A 21,528-nucleotide genomic window follows, 5' to 3' on the forward strand; every position below is an offset into this window, starting at 1 on the left:
TGGTTAGGTGGTGCTTTGCTCCCAGCCCTGGCGTTGCGCCCTCACTGCGCTTTCTGCCCCGCACGGAGCCTGAGAGCTGGACAAGTCACACGCCTACCTCGTCAGTTAGAACGTTCTCCAGTCCCCGCTAGAAAGAATGAAGACAGCAGTAAAATAGACGGGTCCGGAAACAACCTTGGCACGCACAAGTAAATGGGTGGAAGGACAAGCTTAGAACAAAGGTCTGGTAACTGCATCTCTCCTAAAGCACGCAAAAACGTCCCAGCCTCTGGGCCACTGAGCGCCCCCCGCACCGCCGTGCCCATTATGGCGACCCCGGAAAGGCAGGCAAAGAAGTCTGAGCACATGAGACCCTCTGTTCTCCCAAATTCACTAACCGAGAAAACGCCGGTTTCTCTGGAAACAAGCGGGAAGCCCCTCCGAATAGAAACGTTAAAAGAGTGGGAATAGGGACTCCATAATCTCTTATGTTGCGAGTCTACCAAAGCTAGATAAACGAGGGGAAAAATCTAAGTGAGGAGTGAGGTTTCAACTAGAAAAGGATCAAACTGATTCTTTACTGGACTGGACTCCATGAGTAAAATAGTACTCTAATATGTTAAAAATAAAACCAATCGGTGAATTCAGAAATATCTATGCAATCATTGGGGAAAAAAATTTTTCCAAGTAGTCTTGGCCTGAATAGTTAAGTATACAGTGGCGACATTCAAACAGGGAAGTTGGATTGAAAATATCAATACAGACTAGGACATGTTTAACAGTGATGTTCACTAATGAAGGGGAAATGTTGAGCTGAAGGTATTAAAGACAGAACAAAGCTAAAGAAAATCTAGGAGTCATCTGTTTTCAAGTGGTATCTGAAATCGTGATTGGAATAGAAGTTAAGATGAGCCTGAGAGTCACAAACTTTTCTAATTTAAAGGGTTAGTGGCCAGTGAGGCGGTAAACTAAGAAAACGTGGAGTGAAAACTTGGGCTTGAAGCATAGCTGAAACCATTGAAATCAAGAGGTAACCTCTATGCTTGTTCTGGAACCCTGTCCTGCTTCTCCCACTGAGCCAGAAAACTTGAAGCAGTAGTAAGAAGATCTGAAGCATTAGTCTATAAGTCAAGTCCTACAAAAACTGGCAAATGGGACTTAGTAAAAAAGCAGAAAAACCCTAAGAGATAACAAACTGCCCACCAGAGCGCTTCAACAAGCTATTAAGTTTCTCAAAATTCCATGGCCAGCATGAGCCAGGCAGTTGAAAGAATGATGCAGAAGCACCTTTTGCTAATGCAAGGATTCATCTTGGACATCCAGTCCAGACAGGCCTTCAGATGACTGCAGCCTCAGCATCATCTGCAGCTGCATTGGAGATACAAGAGAAAGCTGCCCAGCTGAATCCTCAATTTAAGTTATGTTTAGGGTAGTTAGTGGGGGAGGATGAGGCTAGAAAAAAAACACTAAATACCAAGCAGGAGGTGAGAGGAATCAAATTATAAGGGTATAATACAAACATTTTAGATATTGAAGCTCAGAAAGCTACTAGACCATGAGCTCTATCAAAATAAAAACCAGGGGCTGGGGATTTAGCTCAGCGGCATAAGCGCCTGCCTTGCAAGCAGGCAGTCGTGAGTTCGATCCCTGGTACCGATAAAAACGAAAAAGACAAAAAAAATAAATAAATAAATAAAAACCAAACCAAGAAGAAGCTAGCACTTTACCTGATTATGTATGTCTATGTTGGAAATTTATGGTTAGGGCTGCAGTTTGTGGGGTTTTTTTGTTTTCCGTTTTTTGTTTTTGTTCGGGGGCTCAAACTCACAACCTCACACTTGCTAGGCAAGTGCTTATGCTGCTGAGCTAAATCCCCAGCCCCAAGGGCTGAGTTTTGGGGAGTAGTAACAGGAACATAGAAAACCAAACAAATGAAAAAAAAAAAAGAAGCAACAATTAACTCTAGGAAAAATCAACTGTTCATGAAGGAAATACAAAATACATGGCTCAACAGCCAATGGTAAACATATAGGCACACTGAACTCTTAAGGATTGCAGCCAGCATATTAAACTAACATGAGATGAAACGTAGATGTATGTGTCAGGATTATAAACCTTGGAAGATTTATGAAAGTTAACTGCTCACCCAGTGTAGGAAGTCAACAATGTGTAAAATCAAGATTAAGAAATGGCATTAAATCAGTATGATATCACAGGCCTGTTATCTCAAGAGTCAAAAGTTTAAGCCCCACCCAGACAATTTAGTGACCTGGTAAAACCTTATCTATAAAATAAAAAACAACAAAAAGCTGGAGATGTATGTAGCTTAGTGAGAAAGCTCCGGGAAGTTCAATTCCCAATTAACATACCCAAAAGAGCCAGGCCTGGTGACCTATGCCTATAATCCCAGCATTTGCTCGAAGATAATCGCAAATTGGAGGCCAACCTTGTCTCAAAAAAAAAAGAAATACAGGGGCTGCTGATAAAGCTCAGAGGCACAAGTGCCTGCCTGCCAAGTACCAGGTCCTGAGTTTGATTCCTGAAAGAAAAAAATACATTAAGTCCTTAATTACTGGAAAATTCCTACAAGAGAGGGACTGGCCTGTGGATTTGGTAATGGTGAGATGGGGAAGTCTTCTTAGTGCTTTTGTTTTCTCAATGAAATAGGAGGAGGGGCCATTACCTAATAATGGAGGTTTGAAGAGAACCAGAAGACATGAAATAGTCTTGGAGAATCTGGAGGACATAGGACTAGTCAGGAGATGCCGATTGCTAGTTTGAAATAAATGATCATACACAACATTACCAAAGTCTATACTGTTCTGTATATGGCTGAAATTTATCTCCTTTCCATACCAACTGCTAATAAACGCAGGATTATACTCTTCTTCGTTGACCCAGATGGTTGCAGTACTCCTAAGACTTTTACCTCATGCTGACCATCTGCCCACCTGCCATTTTTACAAGAAAATGTACCTATGTCACTTTTTTGTTTACTATCCTCCAACAACTGGTTCTCACAGTACTCAAGATATGGCTTGACCTTGCTGGCCTCTCACTTAGCCACAATCAAAGGGATGTCTCTGAACTTTCATCACATCACTTATTTTTTCCATCTTTCCCTGCTTCTAATCCATGAATATATGTCCATGTACATAAGTAAGACAGTTATGCAGGTATATATCTATTTAATGTGAGCTGGATGGGCCTGGCAGGCAGGGGCTGTCAATGAAATCAGACACTGAGACTGCTGAGAGAATTCATCACTTATTACACATGGAAATGTAAGCTGTAGACTCCCTCAGAGCATGTGCTGGTGGGTGACAGTCTGAGGAGATCATGAAACATAATATCAAAGATGGCACAATGGAAAACAGCTTTTCATTCTGAAAACAGGGATATTATTATAAGATTCAAATAGTTTACCAGCATGATTAATAATTGTGCATCAAACATCTGAAAATAACATAATTTAAAAGCAGAAATTCTTCTGAAGACAAGACCTCCCCTCACTTCAGACTGTTTAAATATCCACCATGTCCAGCAACGCAGACAGGTGGAACTCGGAGGCAACTTCCTTTTCCTTTGAACTCTGGATCAGCTGTTCCAGATGCGTTAAGCGTTCTGTCAGAGACATATCTGTTGCTTCTGACAGCTGCAGTTGTTCCCTTGTTCTTGCATTCTATTTGAATAAAAACCAAAAATAGCCTTAAGATATCAATAAAACAAGACCTGTTCTTTGTGAAGGGACTAGATCTAGTATGTGCTAATCTTACCTGCAGCCTATTGGGCTCACCAGATGCCCTTTTAGCATCCAACACAGCCTTCCAGTCTCTTATATTACATACAGAGGTCAAGTATCATCTATGCATGGCTTGTTTCTCTTTATATTTTACATGGACAATTTCCAGTGTCACTCATTTTTATATGGTCTATGATGAATTCACCTCCCATCTTTAGACATTCACTTTGTTTCTACTTTTATGCAACATAATCACTGCTACAGTCAACATTTTCAGACATTAACTGTGAATATCTTGAAAGTTTCTTCAGAATAAGTCAAACAGTATGTACATTTTTAAGGTAGACATTTACTAAAGGATACATGGAAGCAGTAAGTCATCTTAACTTGCTCTCCACCCTTATTGAGAGACTTCCTATATCCACTCCAGGAAAACCATTTGCAACAATCTAGTAGCACCTACCTGTAGTTAAAACTCTCTACTTCTTTAACCTCATTAGGAAGGGCAGTGGGACTGAGAGTCCTGGGCTTTAGAGCTAGATTTAGCTTTGAAAAGTAGTTGTGCTCCTACTCTGTAATGTGAGGCTCTTGATTTCTGTGAATATATCTTCATCATTAATTTTCTCTGAGAATGTTAATCCCAAAATAAGTCTAGGTGATGCCAAGGTTTGGACAATATGTTGAAGCCATTTTTGCCTGTGTTCTTCTCATCAATGTCCTTATTACACATCAGCAAAAGATTATAGGTTTTATTCTGTTTTTAAGCATGTTTCAGTTCCACCCTTCTTTAACTGCACAGGTACAAACAAAATTAGCTGGGTCATTCTAACATTGGCAGATAGCATTTGAGAAAAGGTCTCATTTAAACTAATATTGTATTGATTGCCATGATAAATTGAAACCTACCTTTGTTCCCCAGCCCCATACTCTTGAGTTTTTAATTTTAACATAAATACTAAATGTACTCTTCTCACCTGTGGGCTAGTGGCTGTAGATGTTGTCACAATAGATTCAACAGTTTGAGGAAGAGAAACTAGTGTCTGAGGAAGGTAGATCGGAAGGGAAATTGAATCTGTGAATGCTCTGGAGTCTTGAGACAACCACTGCTGCAGCTGATCTTCAAATCTGAAATAGTATATGATCACAGAATTCAGAAACAACTGAGCACCAAAAAGCAAAATGTTAACTTTTATTCATTTCCTTTGTAGGCATACGTTTGCTTTTTAAATACCTTTGCTTGTTAAGGATAAAACTAAAGTTATAGCATCAACTGAGATGCTGTAAAAGGCATACTTTTAAAAATTTCATTCTCTTTAATTTATAACTTCAATTTATACTTAATCAGAAAAATGACATTAATCCAAAAACTGCTTCTATATGTTATTTAATATTATAATTGTCTCACTTATTTTACATGTTACTTAATATTATAATTCTCTCACCTGGCTTATCTTCCTTTTGACTTACTTTGGTTTTATGCCTTTTTTTTTCATCTTTTTGAAACACGTTCTTACTATGCAGTTCAGGCTGTCCTTGAGCTCACTTTGTAGCTCAGGCTGGTCTTGAACTAGAAGTGATCCTCCTGCCTCAGCCTGCCAAGTGCAGGGAGTGACATCTATGGAGTAGGCGTGTACCACCATACCCAGCTGCCTTTATTCTTATCTCTTCATGAATTTATCCAAACATGGATTGCTACTTACAATTTTAAATTAACTCAAAATAATATCCCACTACTATCTAACATGCCACAGAGCTGTCTATCTCCCCATACTGCTCTTTTCAAGACAGACAATGTGAAGCAAGGTGAGTGGTATGCATTTATAATCAAGGATGGGAGGGCTGGGGATTTAGCTCAACAGCATAAGCGCTTGCCTTGCAAGCAGGCAGTCGCGAGTTTGATCCCCGGTACTGATAAAAAGGAAAAAGACCCCCAAAAAAAAAATCAAGGATGGGAAAATCACTTGAGTTTGAGGTCAGAATCTGAACTTGAGAGCAGGCTGGGCACCAGTAAGATTCTCACACACACACACACACACACACACACACACCATGTACCTAGTAAGATTCACTCTCACACACACACACACACACACACATACACCATGTACCTAGTAAGATTCACTCACACACACACACACACACACACCCACCATGTACCTAGCATGCAAGAGGATCCTGGGTGCTGTTCTCAGGACAACAACAACAAAAAAGAAAAATCATCCAAACTCATTTAAGTTATACAAACCTAGGTAAACCTATTTTTAGAAATCATGACATTCATGTTTCCAACATATATTTATCAAGCACCCATCAAATGTGAGGGACCATTCTAAGTACCAACAATATAGCACTGACACAAAACAGACTGCCAGGCTTGGTGGCACACTCCTGTAAGGCCACAAATAGGGATACTGAGGCAGGAGGCAGAGTTCAAGGCCAGCCTGAACTATATAGTGAGACCCTGTCTCAAAAGAAAAAAAAAAAAGCAAAACAACAGTCTACCCTCAGCAGTTTATCCTTTAGTAAGGGGAGGCAAACAAACTACCTGTAACAAAGGAAAAGTCTGAAGATGAGAAAGCAGAGCCATGGACATAGGGGAGGTGGGGACACACAAGGCCTAATGCAAAGGATATTTGAGCAGAGACCTGGAATATACAAGAGGTCAGGTAGCAGTGGCTAGAGTATCAGGCAAGAAGAACAGCAAAATCAAGAGGTCAATAACTGGCTACCCTTACAAAGAAACTGCCACTAATTTCAAGTAAAAGAGGAAGCCACTGAAAGTCTATGAGTAGGGAGTAACATGACTCCTTATACTGAAAGGTATCCACTGGTCAACTAAGACGAGACTGCAGCCTACTCCAACAGTCCACAAGGAAAGTGACAGTGGCCTGGACCAGGGTGTGGCTGTAGATGTCCTAACAAATGATCTGATTCTGAGTATATTTTCAGAAGAGCCAATAGGATTTCTGAATGGTCAAGGTATAGGAAATGATTCTAAGGCATCAGGCCTGGGTGGCTGGAAGGATGGAGTTGTCACCAACAGACATGATCACTGAAGGAAGAACTGACTGGAGGGAAACTGGGAAGTGGACATGGGAAATATATAGTTATGGCTTTGAATTAACTTTGCTACTGGCCACCCTGTAGATGTCTAAGAAAAATTTCGGAAGTGACAGTATATTCAAGTCCAGAGTTCAAAGAATTCAAGATTTGAGATGAAAATTTGGAGTTGTCAGAATACTGCTATTATTTAAAAATCCATAAAAGTGGATGAAACCATGGAGAAGCAGGTATAGATGATACAGAAATGAAATTCAAAAAGTAAGCCAGAAGGACAGTTGAGGGCTGAGGAAGAACCAGCAGGGAGTTCCTGGAAGGAGAAATAGTGACATCCTAGAAGCAAGGAAGGACCAAAAGGGTGGATCACTCCAGGGATAGGGGTTCATAGCCATGTTCAGCCATGTGTGAGCTGCCAAGATAAAGAAGCTAAGTTACCACAAAAATACTTGAGGGCATTTACTGCTAAGTTGACTAGCAGTAAAGAGGAAGCGGGGCCAAGGGAAAGAAATGCCACCATATCTTCATGTCTGTACACTGATGGGCATGACCTAGTACAGGGGAGGGCAATGACACAAGAAAGGATACCCACTGGCTGAGTCCCTTGAGTGAGTGGGAGATGAGGTGCTAGTCCAAGGAAAGGGCTGACTTATCAGGGGCTTTCCCTTACAGCTGGAATTAAACTAGCTCAGTGATGGCAAACCTTCTAGAGCTTTCAATAACAAACCTGCTTTGGCATGAATGCCAGAGGTTCACCACCAATGAAGACAGTTCTCCTCCCCATTAATACAAGGGGGCAGAGGAGATGGGATGATGTAAGGATACTGCTAGATGTGGCTGGGCAGAGCAGTGGAGGTGATGGGAGGACCTGTGTATACTCTTTCTAGTTCTATTTCTCAGTAAATCTGAGAATAAGGCCACCAAGGGTGGGTGTAAGACAAAGGTGTACATGAGAGGGAGGGTAGCAATACAGAGAAAGATCAGAGCCAACTCCCACCCACCCCAGGTGGGATGAGCCACAAAGGCCTCAGGCTAGCCACGGGAAGAGAGCAGCTGGCCATGCGCAGAAAGCAGCCCGCCACTGTTCAGTACTCACTGTCTTCTGTGTGGACTTGACCATACGTATCTCCTACTAAAAATCTGATGCTAACTTTCAATAATAAGAAAAATCAGTGAAATCAGTTTTAACTAGTAAAACAGAAATGTGTCACCAAGGGTCCTGTCTTTCAGGAACTTATACTTTGTTAAATTTGACTCACCTTTGTACAAATACACTCGTCACTATAATCCTTGCTAACCAAACTGCCCTTCTCTAGCTTGGCCATCTTGACTCAATTAGACAAGAGTCAGTCTTCCTCTCTGCATGAAACGGACTGAAGAACACACATGAATTCAAAGGGAAAGAGTCTTACCTCTTACTGTCCTCTTTCTCTTGTAGCAGGCTGCTAGACAGACACTCTGCCAAGAGCTCCTCAGCAGAAGCTCCTCGCACCAGATCTTCGGCACTGACACTTCGCCTCAGTTGGCAGCACTCTGCATTCCTCTTCCCTTTACAATGCATGTGAAGTAACGGAATGGAAAAATTGCTTGCAGCAGGATGAAAAGTCTTTATCCTCAAACTGTAAATACATGTTTTGAAATGCTTTTAATCAGTAAAGAGGAAGAAAGGATCCCTATAGCATCACAGAGGCATGTGCGCACAGCCACACAGGAGCTCACCTTGGGAAAACACATGCCTCAGACCCATACCCTCCTGGGAGGACATGCTTGAGTCAGTCCTGCCTGAAGCAGAGAGTAGTCCTACTCTGCATAGTGATTCTCACACAGCAGCAGCAGCAGCAGCAGCAGCAGCAGCAGCAGCAGCAGCAGCAGCAGCAGCAGCAAAAGCAGTTGGAGACACTTGTCTATTGCTCCTGGAAGCTTCCACAATCCTGAGACAGCTGGGCTCTCAGAGCTTCTCTATTCTGTGTCTTGCTGCCCATTCCAGTGTTATAAACAGATTGGTTTTTCCCTAATATTGCCAACATACTTTTTCTTGACATTTAGTTCTTGAATCCTTCTGGAAATAATGTTTGCAAATACTGGGAGGAGTTTTTATGATTTTTTCCTAAACAGATACCAATGTCTATCCTTTCTCAAATAATTTCACTACTAATAAGACATTTACCATATATTGTTCTACTTCAGGCACTTTCTGTTCTGATCTGTTTGTCTATTCCAGCATCACTACATGTTTTAGGTATTGTGTAGTATTCAGGCCAAGTAAGTACATCCTCCTTAGTATTTATACTCAAAAAACTTTCTCAATAGTTGTTACACATTTTCTTATCCTAATAATTTTAGGATTGGTGAATACAAAGGCAAAATTTTATTGATGGTTTGATAATAAATGTCCTCACTTTATGATTTGAGAAATGACATCCTCACATTATTATATCCTCCAATGATAAAGGTAGCCAGTACCTCCTTTATCAAATTTCCATGGTATAAAGGGTCTCGAGCACTCTCCCAAAGGGGTTCAAGCCGCTCCTGCCCATTCATGCCCACGGATTATAGACTCCAGTGGTGCCTTGGTTCACAAACTTACTTTGGTCCACAAGTCTAGAAAACATGGCTACATTCATATTCATATGGGAAAGATGGCCATGGTCAGGTTTGTCGCCAGATTCAGAGTTCACAAACAAAAACAAAATTTTGCCAAATGCTTCTATTTACAAATCCAACTGATCACAAACAAAAACATTCGTAACCCAAGGTACCACTGTATTTAAAGAACGTTCTAAGAATATTTATATAGGTTTAGGTCATGTATCTCGTCGCCTTGCTGACTTCTAGACAGTCCTAGGCCCTAACTGTTGATTACTGTGGACAGTTGTATTATCTAGAAATAACTGTTCTTCTCTTAATATGTGTTCATCTCTCCCATGTCCCTGCAGTGGTCAGGAAAAAAGGGACAGCCTATGCTGGTTTCCATGCATTCTTTCTAAATGTCTCAAAAGTTTTTTGGTTTTTTTTGTTTGTTTGTTTTGTTTTGTTTTGTAATTGCATAGTAGATAAATAGCTCTTACCAAGTTGAGGAACTTTCTTTTTAATGAAAAAACTTTAAAATTTATAATCAATAAGAGAAAGGAAACTTTTTACCCAAATATGACAATGTATTTTATTAGGATTCAGTATAAAATTTAAGTAATGTATTTCAAAGATACTGAAATATCATGTTATTATAACAAATAACAGTAGTAGACTTTCACTAATTGTTTATCCTACTCAGGAGTTTTTTAATAGGTTGCAAGACTATGTGTGCTCAGACTTTATTTGGTAATGTTTCTTGTAAGTGAGGTAAGATACCAGCTTTTTTGTTTATATGACTTTAGGGTCAGGTTCACCTGCTAAGTGAAGTAAGGAGCCTATAACTCTGCCTTAGAACAGTTTTGTGAGATGGCAGGAAAATGATCAGAGGGTCAACCCACAGCAGGGCTGGATCTGGTGTTACAGAATGTTAACTTCCATGCTGTACTTCTGGATGGAAGCAGTACAGTTTAACACAGCAACAGAAACACATACTAAATAAAGACCTCACCATCCCGGACTTAGCTGTAGCTCCTTCTGTGTCCGTACTCTGGCTCGTTCCCATGACAAAGGAACTTGGTATTTCTTCAAGTGGTTTTTAAAAAAATACACACATATCTGACCATCTTCACTCTGTGCACCTGAGGAAAAAAAAACATTTCAGGTGACCACTTATGTCTATTCAAACTCACTGATTTAAGGACAGCCTCTGACTGGTATGACTTCCATACTCAAGGGTCACTCAAAGTCCAGACAGGCTCACATCCAAACTGGATAGGGCCAGGAGTAAACTCTCAGCCACAGAATTCCATCTAATTTGCAGCAATCCTGGAAGGCCTATGTCAGCAAGGGAAGCCCAGGCCCCTCCAGGAAACTTCTTAACTCTTCCCACTGTTTCTAAGACACTTGGAAGTCACTTAGACTTAGACAGAAATCTTAAGGAAAGTAGATGGAAACTCGAGGGAAAAGAAGTAATATCTGGTAAACATTCTTTGCCCAACCTGGACCAGGAAAGTCTCATGAGGACCGGGCCCAACAACACCAAGTTCCAACTACCTGTTGTGACAGGGAGCCTGGGGGGCGTCCAGTCCCTCAGTTTGTGGTTGATACACAAGGCAATGATGTCATCCCATGGAATCTCAGCAACCGAGGGCCCTGTCCCCTGGCCCAGGAAGGAGCCCTTGCTCTTCCACCTGCGGTACGTTCTGCAGAGCAGATTCTCCACCTGGGACTGCAGGATGGGCTGTGTCTGGCGTGAGCTGGGGATTTGAGAGGTGTACTGGACAACCATGGAGCACACGGGGAGCCAGGGTGCTGGAGAGAAAGCACTTCATTAGTTACAGGTTTGACCAGAGTCCAGGCAGGAAAGTATATGAAGATGTTCTTGGCACTCTCTCTTTCCTTTAGAGAGGGCAACTGCATGGTTAGCAAGTGAGCTTCTATATGCACAAATAGCAGAACCACAGCTGTCAAGGGAAATGACAGCTTGCTCTGAGGCCAGCCAAGGGGTACAAACAACCACAGCAAGGGCCACTCTAGCAGCTATGATAGCAGAGGTCTGCAGCTGCCCAGAGACTATTTAATAAGCCAGGTACACCAGGTATAAGTGGTCTTAGCTTCCCCACAAGGACTCTACCACACTCCACTGAGGGTGCAGTGCAGAGGGCTTGTGCCCAGTCCTTTATTTTCCTTGAGGTTTCTAGAGTAAAGAGTATTAATGACATCTACTAAAGACCACACCCCACAATTCAAAAGAGTGCCTGAGACCCAAAGGGAGTAGTGTGTAAATGCCTGGAGCTGTCAGGTAAATAGCAGATGGTTCCTTGCTCCTATAGCAGTGTTCCCATGGGAAGAGCCCTTGCTTAAGGCTTAAGGCAACCTGTTGCCCTATGGAATCTGTATCACAACAGCCTGCCAGCCTGTCCCTGGCACAGCCAGGCTTCAAAAGAATATTGTATAAGCCAGAATTAAGAGAGCAGAGCCACAACTCTGGGGAAGAATTATGTGGGCCCCATGTTCTTTGTCCCAGCCCATCTGTTCTGCTAACTGGACCTATGGGACAGGCAAGATGGGCCTGGCAGTGATGCAAGGCCAACAGCTCCATTCCTTAAACCCATAGCTCCTGACCAAAGGCAGACACAGGCAGTCTCATGTTCGAAGTAGACTATGGACATCACAATGGAGCACGCTTCCTGCCAGACTCACTACAGAGAGAAGAAACAAGAAGCCCAGGTACAGCCAGCCCTCCCCTTTATACTATACATATGCACATACCCCCAGGGGGTGGAAGGTCCATCTGTGGAAGCTGGAACCCAAGCACAGCCTGCTTCAACCAGGCCAGGTGTTCTGGGGAATTCCAGTGCAGGTGAGGAAGTAGCTGACTGCCCCCCACTTCAACAAACTCGGTGATAGGCCAGGACAGGTCACATAGCTGCTCAGAGGATACCACCGAGGCCAGGAACTGCAGGACACTGTTGAAGAGTTCAACGATGGTGCCGGGCTCCTGCGAAGCCAAGGCACCTAGACGCCTCTCTCTTCTGTCATGGAAAAACCGGCCACTAAACTCACGGCCAACCCCATCCTCGATGTACTGAATAAGGGTCTGGCAGCAAAGGTCAAGGGCACAGGGGCAACGAGAGACAAGCCACTGAACTGCCCATGAAACCTGAGAAGCAAAGACAGAGAAGTGCCATTAAATGACTCACACTTTTTCAAAAGCACTTCCCTAAAGGGGCTTGGTGCTCTTCCATGGCTGCCAAAAGCAGGTGCCACTGGAGCATGAGGTTCTCAGCCACAGAAGAAAGGGCAACACACAATTCCCGGTGGTTGAATTTAGCTTTCCTTCAACCAATAACATGCTGGAAGGGCTGTGGGGGAAAAAGGAACCCTTCTCCCACTATTGGTGGGAATGCAGACTGGTGCAACCACTGTGGAAACCAGTGTGGAGAGTCCTCAAAAAACTAGGACTAGAGGTCCTATTCAACCCAAATATTCCCCTTCTGGGTATCTTCCCAAAAGAATTAAAAACATCATACCACAGTGATATATGTGTACCATGTTTATAGCAGCACAGTCTATAAGAGCCAGATCTTGGAAACAACCTCAATGTCCATCGACTGAGGAATAGATAAAAAAGATGTGATCTTTTTATACCACAGAGTACTACTCAGCCATCAAGAATGATAAGCTGGACACTTTTATAAGTAAATGGAAGCACCTTGAGAATATACTCATTAGTGAAATACGTAAGACAGACGTGTAAACATCCTATTGTTTCACTAGTGTGATAAGCTGGAAAAACATGTATACGTGTGAGTATATGTATATAAAAAATAGTTAAGGTAGTTATACTAGTGATCTCTGAGTTTGCTCTGAAGAGAAAGATACATACTGGTATTGTTCGGACAGTTGAACGCAGATGTCTTATACTCTGGGTGAATGATTTGAGGACAACAATGCACAATGTATGTACCGTTGTTGCTGTGGATTGATATGCTTTGACATTTTTTGGCTTCCTTGAGCCTTGCAAACATGCTGCGAGGGCACCGTGGGCTCCCAGGAAACGCCCAGGGCTTCTATTCTGGCATATCTTCCCCTTCACCATACAGAAGTGAAAGCTACATTTTCTCATGCTTAGTGGTAATGGCTTTACTTCAAACCTGGATGCCTTCACACCCTATTTTCTTTCTTCCTAGACTGACAATCACCGGTTTTTCTGAATGTGATTATCAGCAAAGATTTCCTTTTTAAGGAAATCTTAGATAATACTGCTCTTCACATACTTCAATGACAATCACCCTAAAAAACTAATGTGCATCTGATTTCATGAAAAAATTCTATTACAAGAAAATTGAATTTGTTGCAGACAGCAGAACTACACACAAATTTTCTTTTGATTCCTGCTTATTACAGATAGCAGAATCAAGGAAGCTTAATGAACCTTTACAAATGATGAAACTTTACCTTTTTTGTGCCTTGTAAATCATTAATAGAATCAGGGATTTCAATAACAGTGTAATCTGAAATTAGCTTCAGTGAAACCAAGTCCTGCAGCATTAAACCTTTAAAAGTAAACAGAGAGAAGTCACACGTCTGCCCTCTCATGTATACCCAGCACCTTGCAGTGCTCATCCCACCCGCCCTTCAGCTGGTTCACAAACAAGATTTCTTTCACCAACCATCCTCCACTTCCTTCCCAATGGTGTCAGAACTGGGCACAAGAACCACCAGTGGAAGCGACGGGTGGAAAGGCTTGGCCTGCAAGAACTGCTTGAGCTGTAGCAAGGCCGACAGCCAGTAAATGTCCTCCTCTGCAACATCCTCATTTTTCACTCTGGGCGGAAGCAGCAACATGAGCCCACTAGCTCCCAAGAGGTCCTTCTGAGTCGCCGCAGCATCAAGGGCAGCATCACTGAGGGTACCGTGGGCCACCTGCAATGACACCCAGACCATCAGGACAGATGTTCCAGGGGACAAGCCAGCAGTGAACTATCTGCCCCACAGCAAGTGGAGCCAAGTCCTCCACCCACTGAAAGTTCACGGGGCTTCAGGAGGCTTCAGGACACTGCTGAGGCAGGCAGGACTTCTGTGAGACCATGAATTAGTGAGACAAACACTTAAGTCAACAAATAATTTAATATCCAACCAGAACATCTGAGCCACATTCCTGTAATCTTAACAATGAACACTGGGGCTAGAAAAGTCCACTGTAGCCTCAAGCACTCCTCTGACATGGCATATGACCCAGTGCAGCAGGAACTCCCATAGAAGGAACCTCAGAGCCAGGGACAGGGGTAAGGACATGGACAAGGATGAAAAGAGGAGTACCAAGGGAAGCTGATGCGCTTGCAGGCCCAGAACCCTGGCTGCAGAGTCCCAGCCTCCAGATGGCTTTCAAGGTGGGTGTGGCCTTTGAGTAGCCACCTCATGAGGGCTTATATGACCAAACCACAAGAAGCTCCAGGGATCAAGGAAGTGTGCAGGGAATGTGACTTCTGCTACTGCTGCCACCACACTCAGGGACAGACAGACTCAACACCTGGCCAAATATTTCATGGCGCCCAGGCTTGCACATCCAGACCACCAGGGACAAAAGGATAATGCCAAGGTCAAGATGGAGCCAGAGAGGAAGATAAAAAGCAAAGCAGAGGAGGAAAAGGAGTCCAAGGAATACAGCAAACTAGAACAAGAGAGGAAGAGAGAGAAAGAGAGTGAGGATGAGAGAAAGAAAAAAAGCAAAGAAGATAGAAGAAACGGAGGATGAGGCAAGGCAGAGGAAGACAATCAAGAAAGAAACTCTGTAGTGGAAGGAGAAACTGGGGCAAAAAACAAATTTGACTCAGAATTGGAAATGGAAGCAGAAAATAGCCAAGAGAAATATCCAAACCATGGACTTGATTTGAGTGAATGTTGCCAGAAGAGAGGCAGCTCATCTTTGTGCTCTGACCAATTACTGGGGCTCACCAGGGCCACCAGGCTAGACAACGCCTTTAAGAAGTAATAAGCAAAGCTAGGTGGTACATAGCTATAATCTTAGCAAGCAAGAGGCTGAGGCAGGAGAATGGCCACAAGTTCAAAACCAGCCTGAGCTACATAGTGAGTTTAAGGCCAGCCTGAACTATGTAACATTTACAGATGGTACATTAAGATGCCAAGAACCTCAGGGACACTGGTCTACTGTCATTCACTAGAAAATACAGCCAAGACTTAGATTTAAGTTTGTACTACTTCATTACCTATACCTTATCCCTTTCTTACGTGTGGTATACTAAGGATCTCACTTGTATAGGTGGAAACAATTAAAGGAAATCAGTGTTCTTTTTTGTGTGTGTGGTCTTTGTTTTTGTTTTTTCTTTCTTTCTTTTTTGGTACTAAGATTCAAAGTCAAGACCTTGTGTTTGTCAGATAGGCACTGTGCCACTGAGCTACATCCCTGGCCTAAGAATTCAGTATTCTTGCATGCCTGAGACCTTTTGCAATGTAGGCAGTCATTTTGTATCTCAATAAATACAAAGTTCAACCAGAGTTAACAAGGAACCAACTGAATAACTCTGTCTCAAATTTCTCTCATATTGGACATTCACATTTACTGTGGTTATTGATAAGGTTTTTCTTTCAAAAAAATTTTTCTAATCTTGTGGGGGGAAACAAACAAAAAGAACCTTAAACAGGTATAAAAACACTTAAACCCATAATGACAGAGTAGGGGAAAGGCAAGCCAGCTGAAGGCAAGCAGTACATTTCTACACAGCAGCAATGGTACCTTTCTACACAGCAGCAATGAGAGGATACCAAGCACCCATTAGGGTAGCAGGGATAGCATATGGGAAGCTGCAGAAGCCCTGGCCATCCTTACCCCCACCTTCAGAGCCTCAGCAGCTGCCCCTAGGGAAGAATGAGACAAGTCCCTTTCAGATTAATAGAACAGTCCACAAAAGAGATCCCCAGATTTAAATATGTGGGAATTCCCCTCAAAAAGGCTGGCTTTACCACTGAGTTACCATCACCCTACTGCAAACAAAGCTGCTGGCCAGCCTGCCTCAGATGTGTTCAGACAGCTTCAGCTAAGGTATCACAGAAGTCTACAACATCAAAGAGATCCAGAAGAAACAGATGATGTATAGAACATCCAGAATTTTAGGACCTAAAACCAAGAAAGCACAGGAGGCTCCTCATAGTTCTCCTTTTTTACTTTTTAATTTTTAAACATGTGTTACTTTTATATTCAGGAAATAGAATAAATAGCATGAAAATGGAAAAATGAGAGAAACAAAACCCCATAACTGGGACTGGGGCTGTAACTCAGTGGTAGATTACATACCTTGCATGTGTAAAACCCTGGGTTCTGTGGGAGGAAGGAAGGGAAGGAAAAGGAAGAAGAAAAGGATGAAGGGAATGGGAGGTGGTATAGGAGAAGGGAGGGCTCATGACAGAGAGACTGAGTATCACTTGCAGTTGTGTCCCGGGTGTGCTACGAAGGAGAGCTTGGTAAGAGAGGTCTGAGCCTGGCGTGCCAGAACTGAGGGGAAAGAGCACGGAACCCAACTCATCCTCAGGAGAGTCTGATACTGTGCTCAGGAGCACCAAGTTTTGTAAGAAACTGAGGTCAGGGACTCTGTTTGAGGCTCATGAAGCTGATTAGAGTGTCAGCTACTGGTACATCTGCTCAGTATCAAAGCCTATGCTTTCTGCCCTGCACTGCTGTTATCCAAATAAATAAAAAAAGAATACATATTCTTAAACCTAAAATCCACTAATGCAGATTAAAATCTAATGAGGAAAATTAGGTTCTCATTAAATCAAAGTTCCCAGGAAACCAATTAAGCTCAGTATTTTGGTGTAGGCAGAAAGACTCAAGACCGCAAGGTAGAAGCCAGCCTGGCTACACAATGAGTTCAAAACCAGTGAGACACCATCTCAAAAATCCAATAAATTTTTAAAAATCTAAAAATAAAAGTATTATTCAGAAGTAACACAAACTAGAGTTTATAATAAAAAAAAAAAAAACACAGGCCAATTTGAACGTAAAACACGAACAACTAATGTAGGGGGCACAGTGGCATATACCAATAACCCCACCACTCTGAAAAGCTGAATCAGGATTCCAAGTTTGAGCCCAGCCTGGGCAACTCTGGGCAACTCAGCCAAACCATGTCTCAAAATAAAAATTAAAAAACTGCTGAGGATACAGTTTAGTGTGAAAGTCCTGGGTTCAATTCCCAGCATAAAAAAAACACTACAACTAAACTGAAAGGACCAATAATGAACCTATTCACTAGCAGTTGGCAAACCATATAAAAATCATTCCATTTTTGTGAAATATTCTTCTGTCTTTCATCCTTCTTGAGTTAATTACCAGTGTACCACTGAGGAGTTCAGGAGTTCTGAATTATATACACATTGTATACCTGTGCATTTTTCAGATGACTGAGTTTGCAGAGTTCTCAAGATCTGTGGCAGCCAAAGCTCACTTCTTACAGGTCTGGATCTAAAGTCTCTCCAAAAAGCACCAGCTTGGCACCAGTGAGAGGTGGTACAATCTAGAAACTCGTCAGGAGACTGTGGGACCTCAGTGCCTTTCCTCCTCCTCTCCACTTTTCAACCATGAGCTGTTCAGTTTGGTTATGCCATGCTTTTCCACCAAGATGTGCTACCTCAAAGAGTTAGTCAACGATGGGGGAAACCTCCAAAATTGTGAGCCAAAATAAACCTTTCTCTCAATAAAATGATTACTGCCATCATTTGTTAACTGTAATGGAAAGCTAATACATCGCTCTCTAGCCTGCAGCCTCACAGCAGGTGTCCACGGGACGTCATCAAGACACACAGAATGGGGGCCAGGGACATAGCTCAGTGGCACCGAGACTGCCTGGCAAGTGCAAGGTTGATGAGTTCAATTCCCAGTAGCAAAAAAAGAAAAAGACACAAGGAAAGACAGACATGATACTTGCTTCTGAGCCTCTGTCTTTCAAAACCACTACAGAGAACAAGTAGCACTTACACAAATCAAATGCTATCTGACAGTAAATAACAGAACTAAAGCATAGAGGTAGACACATAAAGGAATTGTCACTTGCCTTTACACACACGCTGACAGAAATGGTCTTATCCTCTTTGCTGCTGAGTGTATTAAAAACCGTGAGTGTCTGAATCTCACCAGCATTACTGTACACGTCCCCAACCGAGCCATCCTCTCCCATGAACTTGACCTTTAGCCAATCTGCCAAAATCCTGTAGGTAAAAGAAAGTAACACTTAAAGAAAAATCTGACTTGAAATTCGAAAAAGATTGTCAGGAAAAGAAGGACCACACAAATTCTGATGATGAGGTTAAAGAGGAGTTAATACTTATACTGGATTACTTATTTGGTTGAGAAAAGCAGATGTTCATGAAACACTAATTCTAAGCTGATTTAAAAAATAAAATAAGAGACTTCCGGGAGAACATGACGGATAGATAACAGCAGCTGTGGAGGCTCTCTGAGATAGCTTAGATTCCAGGAATGGTGCAGTGTGGGGAATCCTAAACAGGGGGAAATATACCCTGCTGACCCAGGAATGAACTAAGCTGAGAGAAACCAACTGGAAAAGCAATCCCGGTGCTTTGACTAGAAAAGCTAAAGTCTCAGTGCTGAAGCTGGAACCTCTGTCTCAGTGCCTCTGGAAACCGCAGCTTGAATTTCCTGCCACTGCTGCTGCATCTGAATCGGCACAGCAGGGATAGAGACGTGAATGCTCTGAGAATGGGAATCGGCAAACTGAATTGAGAGCAGAGCTGGCGGGGAGCCCTGCATCGACCTGCAGTGAGTGAGAGGAACGGGGACCCTTCATAGACAAGGAGGCTCCAACAGAGGACATTCTGGGACTGGGTAGACTAGCCGGAACAGGACGCTGCAGTGACTTCAGTCACATATTCCCCTCTCAAGCGGGATTGGTGGGGAGTGCTTGACCTGGGGCTAGCCCAAATCAAGTCCCTGCACCTGGCAATGCACCCTAATGCAGTGAAGGCTTCAGCAGGTTGACTGACCTGGAGGGGTGGGCCCAGCATAGGCTGCCCAGGTCTGTGTCTTCCTTGTACATTGCAGTGGGAGGGAACACCTAGCTGGCGCAATTCAAACAAACTGAAACCAACAAAGAAAGAAACTGTGCCTCCTATATATGCTTGTATGGAAGAAACAAAAAATATGGGAAGAGGGAGCAACAAGAAAGGGTCCTCAGTCCCCAATCCTGAGAACACTAATCCAGGAAAGGTAAATGCAAAGGAGAATGAGGACAGAAAATATGCAATATCAGGCACAGCACCAATAGATATAAAGCAATATCTCCGAGACCTCACAGATGAGTTCAAAAGTCAAGTATTTAACCAAGTAAAGCAAGATATAAGTAGAAATAAGAAATACTAAGCACCTCCCAAGAAAAAACAGATGGTAGAATGGAAGAACAGAAAAAAGGGGAGAATTGTTTGATGGAGAAAATAGAGAAAACGTAGAATACATAAAAGTGGATTCAAAGAGATTACCAGGAAACTAAAAACTCTACTGAAAGCTGGCATAACAGCTTGAAAGAAACTAAGGATAGATTATCTGAACTGGAGGACAGATTTGTAATGTGGGAGCATGAAAGGGAAAACTTCTTAAAAATAACAAGGAAACAAGCAGTAACAATACAAAGGATAGAAGATAAGAGGATCTATAACTTAAGAATTAAGAATGTAAAGGAAGAAGCAGGGATACAAACAAATGAACTGCAAAGGCTATTCACAGAAATAATCAAGGAGAACTTCCCTAATATGGGAAAAGGTAAAGATACTCAGATCTATGAGGCATACAGGACCCCAGCACCTACAACCCAAACAGAACTACACCCAGGCATATAATAATCAAAATTCCAGAAATCCAATATAAGAACAGAATATTAAAAGCTGTCAGAGACGAGAAACAGATCACATACAAGGGAATGCCCATCAGAATTACAGCAGACTTCTCGGCACAAACCATCAAATCACGGAGACTGTGGGGTGAAATAATTCAAGCTTTGAAAGACAATAACCTCCAGCCAAGATTGATATATCCTGCACAACTGTCCCTAGAAATTAAGAGAGAAACAAGGTGCTTCCAGGATAAAGAAAAACTAGGGGAATCTGCAACCACCAATTCAACTCTACAGAGAATACTAGAGGACATTCTACAAGAGAAAAATACTAAGATTCCAGAAACAGTGGCAGAGAGGCCACAATGAATGGAGCAGAAAGCGAAATGAAGAAGACAAACTGACAACTAATGACAGAAAAAGAGCTCAACAGAAATGAAGCAGAGAAGGTTGAATGGTAGGAACAGCTATTTTGGAGAAAACAAGACATCATAATAGCTAGTGCTAATTTTTTTTTTTTTTTTTTAGATTTTTTTCTTGTCTTTTTCTTTTTTATCCGTACCAGGGATCAAACTCACGACTGCCTGCTTGCAAGGCAGGCGCTTATGCCGCTGAGCTAAATCCCCAGCCCCGCTAGTGCTGATTTAATATCATCTTGTTTTGAAGTCCCATCAAGCTTTTGTTCTTCTGTCTCCATCGGTCTTAACATGTTGTATCTTATTGGATTGTATTATATGTGATAATATAAACAAAAACTTTAATAAACAAGGAGATAATACAGAAACCATTGTTCATTTTCCATTAGTTGGTTCTAAATACTTTGTAATACTGTCATTCTCTTGAATGGTTTTACATTGTCTTGATATGTTTGATGCTACAGTATACGAAGTTATACTCAAAGATTTCAAGGAAAGAGACACTATGGTAACTACTTTTATGTTGGGATATCTTGTGGTGAAACACTAAATAAAATTGAAAATAAATAAATAAGTAAATAAAATAAAATAAGATGATTTAAGATTCTGAAACACTAGAAAAGATTCCAAGCAATACAAAATATCCCTGGAGTTTGAAATACATGTTTACAGAACCATTTCTCTATACCTGCGCTCATAAGAATTCCTAAGTGTGATCATTATGTGTATCTAAATTATACCAATAGCCAGGCGCATGCCTATAATCCCATCACTTGAGAGGCTGAGGCAGGAGGATTGCCAGGAGTTTGAAACCAGTCAGGGTACATAGTGAGTTCAAGGCCAGCCTGGACTATAGAGCAACACCCTTTTAAAAAAAAAAAAAAAAAAAAAAAAAATT

At 42.1% G+C, this 21,528-nt stretch overlaps 1 protein-coding gene across 4 annotated transcripts in view; it reads right to left on the reverse strand.

Moving 5' to 3' along the window:
* Nucleotides 1-3,227: 3,227 nt before the first annotated feature.
* Nucleotides 3,228-21,528, reverse strand: part of Mcm3ap (minichromosome maintenance complex component 3 associated protein) — a 49,116-nt gene continuing 30,815 nt past the window's right edge. For all 4 annotated transcript variants that reach the window (XM_003463152.5, XM_063224676.1, XM_063224674.1 and 1 more), the window contains 9 exons: nt 18,424-18,577; nt 14,026-14,278; nt 13,811-13,908; nt 12,122-12,512; nt 10,904-11,161; nt 10,359-10,488; nt 8,191-8,397; nt 4,696-4,846; nt 3,228-3,661 (listed from right to left, as the gene is read on the reverse strand). In XM_003463152.5, the coding sequence (XP_003463200.1) occupies nt 3,503-3,661; nt 4,696-4,846; nt 8,191-8,397; nt 10,359-10,488; nt 10,904-11,161; nt 12,122-12,512; nt 13,811-13,908; nt 14,026-14,278; nt 18,424-18,577 (1,801 nt within the window). In that variant the 3' untranslated portion in view covers nt 3,228-3,502. The remainder of the gene's footprint in view (nt 3,662-4,695; nt 4,847-8,190; nt 8,398-10,358; nt 10,489-10,903; nt 11,162-12,121; nt 12,513-13,810; nt 13,909-14,025; nt 14,279-18,423; nt 18,578-21,528) is intronic.

The sequence above is a fragment of the Cavia porcellus genome, unplaced genomic scaffold (assembly GCF_034190915.1).
Source record: "Cavia porcellus strain 051 isolate PalLab524CR breed Dunkin Hartley unplaced genomic scaffold, mCavPor4.1 scaffold_15, whole genome shotgun sequence".
NCBI lineage: Eukaryota > Metazoa > Chordata > Mammalia > Rodentia > Caviidae > Cavia > Cavia porcellus.